The sequence below is a fragment of the Oncorhynchus keta genome, chromosome 1 (genome assembly GCF_023373465.1).
Source record: "Oncorhynchus keta strain PuntledgeMale-10-30-2019 chromosome 1, Oket_V2, whole genome shotgun sequence".
Lineage (NCBI taxonomy): Eukaryota > Metazoa > Chordata > Actinopteri > Salmoniformes > Salmonidae > Oncorhynchus > Oncorhynchus keta.
The window spans coordinates 74,754,618-74,767,444 of record NC_068421.1 but is presented as its reverse complement, the minus strand read 5'-3'; the positions used below and the strand labels follow the sequence as shown (position 1 = coordinate 74,767,444).

At 40.4% G+C, this 12,827-nt stretch overlaps 1 protein-coding gene across 3 annotated transcripts in view; it reads right to left on the bottom strand.

Annotated features, from left to right (window-relative positions):
• sec16b (SEC16 homolog B, endoplasmic reticulum export factor) overlaps nucleotides 1-12,478 on the bottom strand; it is a 61,373-nt gene extending 48,895 nt beyond the window's left edge. For 2 of the 3 annotated variants that reach the window (XM_052460763.1, XM_035785594.2), the window contains exons 1-12: nucleotides 12,349-12,478; nucleotides 11,859-11,927; nucleotides 6,452-6,991; nucleotides 5,600-5,691; nucleotides 3,807-3,912; nucleotides 3,631-3,718; nucleotides 3,316-3,457; nucleotides 2,962-3,113; nucleotides 2,634-2,695; nucleotides 2,263-2,401; nucleotides 1,331-1,427; nucleotides 177-322 (exon numbers count right to left, since the gene is read on the bottom strand). In XM_052460763.1, the coding sequence (XP_052316723.1) occupies nucleotides 177-322; nucleotides 1,331-1,427; nucleotides 2,263-2,401; nucleotides 2,634-2,695; nucleotides 2,962-3,113; nucleotides 3,316-3,457; nucleotides 3,631-3,718; nucleotides 3,807-3,912; nucleotides 5,600-5,691; nucleotides 6,452-6,951 (1,524 nt within the window). In that variant the 5' untranslated portion in view covers nucleotides 6,952-6,991; nucleotides 11,859-11,927; nucleotides 12,349-12,478. Of the gene's footprint in view, nucleotides 1-176; nucleotides 323-1,330; nucleotides 1,428-2,262; nucleotides 2,402-2,633; nucleotides 2,696-2,961; nucleotides 3,114-3,315; nucleotides 3,458-3,630; nucleotides 3,719-3,806; nucleotides 3,913-5,599; nucleotides 5,692-6,451; nucleotides 6,992-8,179; nucleotides 8,456-11,858; nucleotides 11,928-12,348 lie in introns of those variants that run through there. The other variant, XM_052460766.1, reaches the window with a different exon arrangement.
• Nucleotides 12,479-12,827: the final 349 nt, after the last annotated feature.

Below are 12,827 nucleotides of genomic sequence, written 5' to 3'. Positions count from 1 at the left end.
GGTCAGTGTTGGAGGAGTAAGAGGATAGCCCTGGTATAACATTAGTCAGACAGCTATCACTATGCTGTCTCCATGGTGCTAATCATAGACACTATCTATTAATTGCAGAATAAACAGGATATTACTTTACCATTTTAAAATATATTATTATATGTTGTTCAAGAGATCACCCTGACCTTCTTCCGTCCAGCCAGGAGAAGCTTGGTGTATCCCTGCATGTCCTTCTCTGTGGACTCAGCCGTACCGACACTAGTGGCTGTCCCTGTCAACAGATCTGCTCCATCCAAGGGGTCTGTCTCAGGACTGGGGCCCTCACTCAGGTCTATGAGGGTGATATAAAAAGTGGGGAAAAAAGGCCAGGACTCACTTGGATATAATTTGCAATTATTTACAAGCTTTGTTTTTTAACTCATAGCAACTTGTCCAACAGACAAAAAACAACATGTCTTCCTCAGTACGTGTGGTGTAGAGTCCTTTACCTATATACAGTGGGGCAAAAAAGTATTTAGTCAGCCACCAATTGTGCAAGTTTTTGGCAAAAACTCAACTCGTCGTGTTTGGAGGACAAAGAATGGCGAGTTGCATCCAAAGAACACCATACCTACTGTGAAGCATGGGGGTGGAAACATCATGCTTTGGGGCTTTTTTTCTGCAAAGGGACCAGGACGACTGATCCGTGTCAAGGAAAGAATGAATGGGGCCATGTATCGTGAAATTTTGAGTGAAAACCTCCTTCCATCAGCAAGGGCATTGAAGATGAAACGTGGCTGGGTCTTTCAGCATGACAATGATCCCAAACACACTGCCCGGGCAACGAAAGAGTGGCTTCGTAAGAAGCATTTCAAGGTCCTGGAGTGGCCTAGCCAGTCTCCAGATCTCAATCCCATAGAAAATCTTTGGAGGGAGTTGAAAGTCTGTGTTGCCCAGCAACAGCCCCAAAACATCACTGCTCTAGAGGAGATCTGCATGGAGGAATGGGCCAAAATACCAGCAACAGTGTGTGAAAACCTTGTGAAGACTTACAGAAAACGTTTGACCTCTGTCAGTGCCAACAAAGGGTATATAAGAAAGTATTGAGATAAACTTTTGTTATTGACCAAATACTTATTTTCCACCATCATTTGCAAATAAATTCATTAAAGATCCTACAATGTGATTTTCTGGATTTTTTTCCTCATTTTGTCTGTCATAGTTGAAGTGTACCTATGATGAAAATTACAGGCCTCTCTCATCTTTTTAAGTGGGAGAACTTGCACAATTGGTGGCTGACTAAATACTTTTTTGCCCCACTATATGCCATTTAGCAGACGCTTTAAAAAAAAGGTTTTACCTATGAGTGTAGGGGCCTCTGATTCACTTCCCCCCGAACCACCATGGCCCTGAGAGTTCCTCATCAGCAGCTCTGCTATGTCTGAACCAACGATACGCTGAATGAATCCAGGGAGATAAAAAAGTAAGGTAATATTAGAATGAGTATGTGGGCGTATAGTTTAGTTTTGTTTTGGATCATCTTGGCCAATATTTCAATAATATTTATAATATTTCAAGAGTGCTAAGACAAAAGGGGTTCCACCTACTATAAGAGTGTGAGGAGATATGTAGTACACCTACTATAAGAGTGTGAGGAGATATGTAGTACCCCTACTATAAGAGTGTGAGGAGATATATAGTACACCTACTATAAGAGTGTGAGGAGATATATATTACCTCTACTATAAGAGTGTGAGAAGATATATAGTACCCCTACTATAAGAGTGTGAGGAGATATATAGTACACCTACTAGAAGAGTGTGAGGAGATATGTAGTACACCTACTAGAAGAGTGTGAGGAGATATATAGTACACCTACTAGAAGAGTGTGAGGAGATATATAGTACACCTACTAGAAGAGTGTGAGGAGATATATAGTACACCTAATATATGAGTGTGAGGAGATATATAGTACACCTACTAGAAGAGTGTGAGGAGATATATAGTACACCTACTAGAAGAGTGTGAGGAGATATATAGTACACCTACTAGAAGAGTGTGAGGAGATATATAGTACCCCTACTATAAGAGTGTGAGGAGATATATATTACCTCTACTATAAGAGTGTGAGGAGCTATATAGTACACTTACTAGAAGAGTGTGAGGAGATATATAGTACACCTACTATAAGAGTGTGAGGAGATATATATTACCTCTACTATAAGAGTGTGAGGAGATATATAGTACACCTACTAGAAGAGTGTGAGGAGATACAGTCTATAGTTCACCTACTCCATTCTGTCTGCACAGCAGTACCAGTAGATTCCAAAGGAGGGCGGCAGAGCCCTTGTCTTGTAGCTTTTCATCTTTCATGCAGGCTTCTGCCTTCTGGTGGGCAAAAGAGATGGCATCTACTTTGTGCAGGTCTTCCCTTTGAAGGAGAAAAAATGCCAGTTGAAAGAAATACACACATAATACTAATAACCGCCATTATGACAGTAAACCTTTGTTGTTGTCAATCCATTTTGTGTGTTTTTACTCTCTCTCGGACAGTTTAATGTAGTTATTTGGTCAGTGTCTCCTACTTTGCATGCATAGACAATACATCATCACATACAGAGTAGCATGGATGTTTGGATATTGTGTTTAAGAGTGTAAAATACCTAGCCAGTGGCCCAGGAAATTCTCTCATGTCCTGCTGCTCCTGTGTTTCCCCCAGAATGATCTGCAGACAGAACAAACAGCCTCTCAGTAACACATTAACAGAAACTTCTCACACACCTGCTCAATACTGATAAAAACAGCTCAACAGTTCCGCAAAACCGAAACTAATAGCCTAGTAATTTAGCCATTCCTTGATGATTACTCTATTCACTAAAATGATTGCGGCCTCTTCCTTCCTGCTAGTTCACCACAACAATTCTGCCATGTAGATATATACTACTATTCTCCGTACTGATTCTGTTCTGCTCCTTTAACCTAGAACTATACCTCGAGACTGTGTAGTTCCACCTTCCCTGGGTCTCCCTGCATGGCCAGACCAGGACTGACCCGGATCAACTGTCCGGCTGGACCAAAGCTGACCAGAGCATGGGGCAAAATGTATTTCAGAGGGGCAGTCACCTGGGGAATAGCTGCATACTCTAAGGAGAGAACATGCATTATTATCATTAATAATATTAGCACTTTCATGGGAGATATTCATTGTGCTGTAATGAGTTTTCATTAGACTTGAGGATGGCAAGTTAGCCTCATTGTGCTCTCTTGTTATTAGAATGTGACCCCTGTTTCTAAGAGACAGACCTATAGTATCTGGGCAGAGATTACATGTAAGTCAATGATTACCTGTGTCTGCTGTGCTCCAGGTGGTTTGTGGGGCAGGGTCAGTCTGTTCAGCATCGTTGATGTACTGGCTCAACTCATAGCTACTGGAGGACAAGCCTGAGGCCTTGGAGATGGCCAGAGCCCCTTCGGCATAAGAGCAGTCCTGGAAAACAAAATCAGTCAAATCAAGATAGGAGAATGGGCAGGGATGGAGAACATCATACGACCAAGTTCCCAGAGTAAATATTCACCAAAGTGGGCAAACAGCAACACAGATCTGTATCTTTGTCATAAGAAATGTATATAAATTATTAATCATAATATTTAGATGTTTACATCTCTACCAGCATCCCCATTCTCTTTAGAACGATCTTCATCAGAGCCTCTGAAGTCATGCTGAGAGCTCGCTCTTCGCTGGTCATACCTGAAAAATAATTAGAAGAAGAAGATAGGGTTGAATTCATGCCCTTCAATGAAAGGAATATCATGAATCTCACTTCTTTCTGTCTAACCTTTGTTGTTCTGGGTAGCCACTGCCAGTCTGGTCCTGCTGAAAATATCCCCTCTCCTGATACTGGTCAGACCTCCACTGTTCCTGGGGAGGCCATTGACCTGCATCTGGATCATGTAAATTACAGAGAATTGTATCAATCATGTTGCTTTACTTGCACATAGTTATTGTTTCGTTTCTTTACACATTAATTACTTTTGTACTGTGGTGCATATGTTGAAATAAAATAACATGTTATTGGTCGCGTACAAACGTTATCGTTGGTGCAGCGAAATGTTTATGTTTCTAGCTCACCTAACAATACAAAACAATACACACAAATCCCCAAAAATCTAAGAAAGGAATTAAGAAATATCAGAATGAGCAATGTCAGAGTCCGGAACATGAATATATATGTATATGATTGTGTGTATAGACAGTATGGACAGTATATGAATAGGAAAGGTGTGTACATCAGTAGTTATATACGATGAGCCATGACTAGAAAACAGTATATACATATGAAGTGGGTAAAACAGTATGTAAACATTATTAAAGTGACCAGTGTTCAATGACTATGTACATAGGGCAGCAGTCTCTAAGGTGCAGGGTAGAGTACCGGGTGGTAGCCGGCTAGTAACAGTGACTAAGTTTTGGGCAGGGTACTGGGCAGAGGCCGGCTAGTGGTGACTATTTAAAAGCCCGACTGCCTGGAGATAGAAGCTGTTTTTCAGTCTCTCAATCCCAGCTTTGATGCACCTGTACTTTCTCTGACTTCTAGATGGTAGCGGGGTGAACACGCCATGGCTCAGGTGGCCAAGGTCCTTGATGATCTTCTAGATGGTAGCGGGGTGAACACGCCATGGCTCAGGTGGCCAAGGTCCTTGATGATCTTCTAGATGGTAGCGGGGTGAACACGCCATGGCTCAGGTGGCCAAGGTCCTTGATGATCTTCTTGGCCTTCCTGTGTCATGGAGGGCAGGCACTGTGCCCCCAGTGATGTTGGGCTGAACGCACCACCCTCTGGAGAGCCCTATGGTTACGGACGGTGCAATTTCCGTACCAGGCGGTGATACAGCCCAACAGGATGCTCTCAATGGTGCATCTGTAGAAGTCTGTGAGTGTCTTCAGCCTCCTGAGGTTGAAGAGGCATTGTTGCGCCTTCTTAACTACACTCTCTGTGTGGAAGGACCATTTCAGGTTGTCAGTGATGTGCACACCAAGGAAATTGAATCTTTTCACCCTCTGCACTGCAGCTCTGTGCTCTCTCTGCTGTCTCCTGAAGACCACGATCAGCTCCTTTGTTTCAGTTAACATATTTTTCTGGCACCACTCTGCCAGGGCCCTCACCTATTACTTGTAGGCTGTCTCGTCATTGTTGGTAATCAGGCCTACTACTGTTGTGTCGTCTGCAAACTTGATGACTGAGTTGCTGACGTGCGTGGCCACGCAGTCATGGGTTAACAAGGAGTACAGGAGGGGGCTGAGCAAGCACCCTTGTGGGGCCCCCATGTTGAGGATCAGCATAGCGGAGGTGTTGTTGCCATTTAGCAGACACTCTTATCCAGTGTGACTTACAAAAGCAATTACGGTTAAGTGCCTTGCTCAAGGTGACGCTGACTAGGTGAAACATCTGTCAACTCAGGGGTTCAAACCAGCAACCTTTCGGTTACTGTCCCAACTTTCTTAACCATTAGGCTACCTGCCACCCTTTTTATAACTCTGATAATATCTTAAGTTGCTTGGCAAGCAGGAGTGCAATAGTTGAGTAATATAATCCATCAGTGTAATCCACTGATAACAATATGTCAGTACCTGGGTAATGTCCTTTGTAATAGCCCTGGTCATAGTAGCCATAGTCCTGACTATGGTCCCAGTGAATCTGGGGTGGGTAGTCAAATGCTTGCCTGTAAACAATAAGATAATATAAATAATATATAATAAAAAAAATAAAAATAAAGATATCATAGAACCATTTCTGATCATATAAAGATTATTCATTTATTAAAAATGTATCTTACATGCTGACCACACCACTCGAGTTGGTAGTGGTAATGCACCTTAAAGTTAGTTGCCAACCGCCATCTAAAGTCCAAAGCAGCTTGAAGGAGGAGAGATTACTAGAAACAAACTTGGTTTACCGTTTTATCTGTGGATTAATTGTCGGAGTAGAGGACCTTGTGCATTTCTGGTCAAATAACAACCCTGGGCAAATGATCTAGCAACAGCAAGCTATCTAGCTAAATAGGACAAGCTAGCTAGCTAAATTGCCATATATGTTTAATGCTTTTCAACCTGTCCCCAAATGAATATAGTTGATTCAGAGTTAATTTTGATATTTCAACCTGCGTGTCCTGATCACGTCTGGTGTGGGTGGACAAAATCAACATTGGCACGATGGCGGAGGCATGTGCAGGCGGTCTGGTCAGCATGTTAAGGTCAACATATTAAAAAGCTGGCATTTCACAAGTGTCACCACCAAACCACAACAAATAATACTGAGAAATCCAGTAGTTTAACATTTTCCTCGATCAATAGTGGACAGTTACAGTTACAGTCATTTTTTTCTTTTTTAAATACTTTATTTGTACGTTTTCAAATTGAGACATAGAGACATTGACATTTGACAATAATATAATAAGTAACAGTCAGTTTCTGTGTACAAACCTTGAGTGGGGTCTGGAGTGTTGGGGCTCTGGTCTGATGTAACTCATCGTGGAATGGGGTCTGTCGTAAGCTGTTCTGGAGTGGGGAGTGCTGTAAGAGCTGAGAGAGAACTCTAGAGGTGGTCTGGAAGGGGGCGGGCTGGTGAGGTAGACCCTGTAGCGAGGGTCCTGGTGGGACCACTGCCTCTCCCTCTCCCTGGGGTCCGGTGGTGGTGGGTAGTGCCCGGGTACAGTCCCCTGGTGAGGGTGAGCAGGCCTATGGTAGTCCGCTCTCTCCCTGGGGTCCGGCGGTGGTGGGTAGTGCCCGGGTCCAGTCCCCTGGTGAGGGTGAGCAGGCCTATGGTAGTCCTCTCTCTCCCTGGGGTCCGGTGGTGGTGGGTAGTGCCCGGGTCCAGTCCCCTGGTGAGGGTGAGCAGGCCTATGGTAGTCCTCTCTCTCCCTGGGTCTCTGTGGGTGACGACCAGGGCCTGGCTCGGTCCAGTGGGGACTTCTGGGGTCCATGATGACCACTCTTTATGTTGAGAGGAAAATGCTTCAGTACCTGAGAAGAATAATGGATCATCAGTACTTTCACATGAAAATGATTGGTAGAGCTATCTGAGGAAGATCTCAGGAGCATTACAATCAATTAAGGACAGATCAAAATTTACTTGGGTGGAAGGCTGGTCCAAAATAGGGGAAGGTTGCCAAACTTTTTTTTTTGCTTTGGGGAGGGTAGTGCCTTTTTGGTGTGTCACTGAGCAGTAAAGATCAGTCAAGACATACAGCTCAAAAAGCTCCCCTATTGATCTCTAAATTGACTATATAGCAGATGCCCCTCTTCACATTTCTCAAAATAGTAAAAAAAAAATATAGTAATAATTTTATTCATTTAATTAATTCATTCATTCATTTGAAAATATTATTTTTAAACAATTATTTTTGACAAATTGAATGATGTGCTTCGCAATTGTAATAGTTTGGTTAAATTGTGCTGAATTGAATCGTAGGAATCAAAATAATAATTTGTGAATTGCAAACAGTAGCTAGGTTTTCATCCAATTGGTGACAGATTCAAAAATCTGCAGAAAAACTATTTGCACATTTTCCCACCAGAGATGTTTCCATCAAATTGACTTGTTGCAGATGAAAGGCTGTGCATGATGACAGAGTGCACATAAAAATTACTTTTGCAGTTAAATTCCCATGTACCGAATAAAAAATAAAAGTAAAATGTGTTTCCATCGCATTTTCAAGTCTACTGATTGTTTTCTCACAATTATTTGTTGTTATATAGTGAGTGTGCTCACTCTGGTATTGGCATGTGTGCTCTAGCCAGCCAACAGCGCGCAGGGCGCAGATTGGGTGCTGTTGGCCAGAGTGCACGTATAGCCTACATTATGAGATTATTATGGGCAAAAGACCAAGATTATTTTTATTTGTCAAACGGCAGACAAGCATTGATCATCACATCACCAGAATAAGACCCTCAATATTTATTGGAAAGGAGCATCAAGCTCATCACCTTGCACTTTCACCACCCTGTGAAGTTTTCATAATTGATTTAATCTGTAGCCTAATAAACGGCATGCTTTCCCAGACGAGTCATGGTGGGAGGACAACACTACATGTCATCCCGTGACTCCAAGTTTACTTCGATATGAGGGTTATTATATCAATATTTCAACATAAAAGCATTTCCACCGACATTTCAAGCACAATTCCTTTTACCAACAGAAAAAGATCCCACCTTTTCTAGTGTACTTTGTTTTGTCGACATTTGGCAAGTTTCCATCGGGCCCGTCATGACATTGTTTTATTCAACATGCACTTTGTTCGCGTAAAAAGGAGGAGGGGGCAGTGTTGCAAACCTTGCTATGAGCCACGTTACAAATCCAAGCAAGTGGGTTAATCCTATTGGTATGATGCGTAGGGTGTTTGTCTTTCACACCAGCGACCCAAATTGTAATCTCGACAGATTTTAAGGTCTAGAAAGGAACAGTAGAGGACAGTCTGGCTGTATTTTAACTTCTGATACGCTGCCTGTTACCGATCATCATTCTCCCAAATTGTCCTATATGTGCCGACACATAGGGATTACCGTTCTCCTAGCAGCAGGATATTATGCTGGCAGAACAATCGCATATGTTTTTCCTCAAAATAAGAGTCCCCCTGCAAAGACACACTGAATTGAGGGAATATTGATTTTCTTTAGCACTCTCGTGCAGTGCGTCAGCCTCCTGTCCAATCGGAGAGGCTATTCCTCGACCTAGAACCTAATGCTTCAATATAGCCTAAATATTTGTAGTTTAACTTTTTTAAAGTATTACCTTTTCTGTGTGGCATAAACACAACCAGTTAAACACAACCAGCTTATAGAGAGATACGTTTTCTACCTGTCTCAGCTAAAGTGGGGAGGGAAATACTCAGTCGAGTGTCTACTTACAAATGATGTGTAGTTTTGGAGGGGGACTGTGTTATAGACATATGCATTTGTCCTGCATGTTATATTAATCCCAAAACAATAACTGAATGTACTGTTTTTGTGTTGAATATCAGTTGTAAAGATAAACACTTTGACACTTCGTTATCTTACTATGTTTTCTTCCAGTGTGACAAAAATGGAAACAAAGTCAAAGACACAATGTAAACAATGATGGACTGACATACCTGTTAACGACCTCGATTAACCTAATGGTGATGGTAATGGGCCATTTAACACATTTAAATCAGCCCAAGGCCAGCTTTGACACGTGCCAAAAATGTTTTAGGTAGTATCGTAGTAAAATCATGTTGCTATATATTTATTTCAACCCAGTTATGCATAGCCTTTCAAACATTTTCTTAAACCCACTTTGGTCGCAATTGTCATTTGTGAGAAAATACAAGGGATTATTAAAATATTAATCCGGTGTTTTTATGTCAAATGGTTTTTATATTTTTCAGACTTCTGTGATGTATATAAAGTGCAATTATGTAATGAAAACTCAAAATGTAATACATTTCAGTTCTATATCTTACATGGTACAGGTGTCTTCTTTTTTAAAGACCATAACCATGTGTGTGAGGTGTATACTTTTGTTTCAAAGGAGATTTGTTTAAGACGACCAAGAAACACTCGGTGTGACCCTTATGTAACCCACTTCAGTAAAAGGTTAAGCAATGACTACAACTGGTTCAATGACCGAATACTTGAGGGGTACAATGGTCTTTTGAAGTCACATCTCAAGGAACAATATGCGTTAATGTCCCCTGTGTCTTTTGCGAGTCAGGAATTACAGAGTCTTTTCTGTGTGAACAAAGAGGTTATGCCACATGTGCCTGGAACGGTGAACAATTGGTGGCATTTTGAGCATGTGATATTGCCTGTGAACGTAAAGTCACATTAGACAGTTATCGTCATAGATATGCAACACCTTCCTAATATCATTTAGTTGGGGCATGAATGAAAGCGTTCCACAGGGATGCTGGCCCATGTTGACTCCAATACTTCCCACTGTTGTGTCAAGTTGGATGGATGTTCTTTGGAGGGTGGACCATTCGTAATACACATTGAAAACGGTTGAGCGCTCAAAGACATCCAACATTTTTTGTCTTTCCCCATTCACCCTCTGAATGGCACATACACAATCCATGTCCATTGTCTCAAGGCCTAAAAATCATTATTTAACCTTTCTCCTCCCCTTCATTAACAGGTGCCATCAATAAGGGATCATAGCTTTCACCTACAGTAGAGTCACCTGGTCAAACTATGTCATGGAAAGAGCAGGTGTTCCTAATGTTTTGTGTACTCGGTGTATTTAGTAGCAGTAATTGCATTACATTAAATGTTAAAATGATGGATTCCTTAAGTCAGAAAGAACGAGAACTAAAGGATACACTACTTCTACTTCAGAAATACCTGGCATTAGAGTATCTGGCAATGCATGGCGTTGGATTAGATGTGACATTTTCTCATCGGTGTCCCTATTTTAAAAAACAAGTCAGATGGTAGTAGTTGTGGTGTTTATGTGTGCTTATTCTCATAAACAGTCTTATTAGAGGGAAACGTGAATACTCTTTGTCACAATGGCATGCGAGAGAATGTTTTATATGACTGATGAGAGGGAAATTACAACGTAAAACATTTTAAACTCTACAGAAAATGCCTTTGATGACCTTGATAGATAATCATCACATATCTGTTGTATGTATTATCATGCAATCTTGTCTCTGATAATGGTTTTGAAAACTTGGCTAATAGGCCTTTACTGTATACTGCTAACATTGATAGAGATGCAAAACATAGAGGCATATAACTTGTAAATAATGTTCTCCATTGTTGTTCTGAAAGCTTGATTTTACTGTATTCTGTTAGCCTTGTAGCCTTGTTGTCTCATGTAACGCATTTTAAACTCTACAAAAGTGCCTTTTCTGACCTTAATCAATAATCCTTACAATATAGCTTGTAAATAATCTTGTCTCTTTTATCATTTGTAAAACTATTTAATAGGCTTAATAACCTTCATAGATAAGCAGCACATATTGGCCTTCAACTTGTATATAATTTTCTCCATTGCTGTTTAGAAAGTGTGATTATACTGTTTCTTAATAGCCGGGTTAACATTCATTACATTTAACATGTAAAAAAAATAGATTTGAATTTTGATAAAATAGTATTGCTTTTGTGTGTTTTTTGTTGTTGTCTGTATTGACGTCAGGACCATGGATAGCACCAGATCATTTAAAGCTGTGTTGCTGGAGATGTATGACACAGTCCCCCTCCAAAACTACACATATTTGGTTATTAGAGACCCTACTGAGTATTTTCCACTTTGCTATAGCTGAGACAGGTAGAAAAGTTATCTCTACAGACTAATATTTTCAACATAGCCGTGCCAACATAGTACTTTTTTCATTAATGGTAAAAATATTTGTAAAACCATATTTGTTATTTGTTTTAATAAATTACTCATTGCCTTTTCTTGTTGGCAAAATAAAAAAGTGGCCATTGATTAAAAATACATATATTTTGAATGAGTTATCCACATTGCAATGTTTTGAAATGTGGGCTTTTATTTTGAAGGTCAGACCATTACCATACAAACTTGACATCCTCATTTGTGCTTCTGGCAGAATACTAGTGCTACATGGTTAGGCTAATTTAGACCATAATATAGCAATGTTCACATTTGGTCAATATCAAGTGTAGCCTATAGATAATAAAATAAAAGCCTGTGAAGGGCATTTTTCCTTTGTCTAAAGGAGAGATATCTTGAAATTGAGATTGAGAACCTATTTTCGAGAGAGAAATGTCCATCTTCATTTCTGCAACATAAACCAACAAGGCTATAGCTACCTACCAATGCATACATGCACACGTACTTTGTCTTTCCTTGACAGCTCCTTAACAAAAAAAGACCAAATATATTTGTAAAGTTCAAACTTACAGTTCACATCTGTTCAAAGCGCTTCCACCCAGCCAGTCGCAGTCAAAGTTCATCTGCCACATAATTTCACTGGAAAAGAAACACACAACATGAAATAAACCGAAATTGACAGATAAAGTTCTCAGGGGTACAAAGTTCAACAGTCCAAATGATCCGGTAAATAAAAGCATGGTGTAAGCGAGGTATTTGCATTGGATAACAAGGGCCAAATTGCCCTTGCCTTTGCGCACATGTAAAATAGTTTCATATATATATATATATATATATAATAAAAGTTTCATTGATAGAAAAAATATATATAAAATATTGTACCCATCCATCAAAATGTATTTCTAAACAAATGTCTAATCTGTGGCCCCGACAAAATTCCGATGCACGTTGTTCAAACAATTTAGTAAACATATATTGGCACACACCCTTGACAGCAGAACCGTTGTAATAAACATGAAATTACTTTTAAGAAGAGATTAGGCTACTTTGAATTACTTACATCATGTCTCTATTTCTATCATTTGCGATATTTTGTGTCTGTGAAAGATAACTGTATCCATTTCCATTGTTTACATGTTTCATTTTATTTGGATGTCTGGACATGCCACGTTGCGTTGAACCCCGGGCCGTTGACAGTGGAAATGGGAAAAAACAACCACCAGCGCATACCATTTAGCTGGAGGTTGGTATCCTAAAACCTCCATATTGGGAAGGGAAACGGTTAGAGGACTGTCTCCCACATAAGTGGGGACCTGAAAGCACAGAGTGGCTATGAAATGATACTAGGGAGGACCATGTGTAGGCCTACTCGTTTCTTCTGTGGACAAATCACTATGGACTTTTGCATAGCTGTTATTATATCAAGTGTATATCAAATATCTTAAAAGAGTGTGCTCGACCAAATTTAAATGAGCGATTTCAAGAGAAGGAAATTAGTTTCTAAACCATAGGCCTTCTGTACACTCTTTGTCAAGGCGT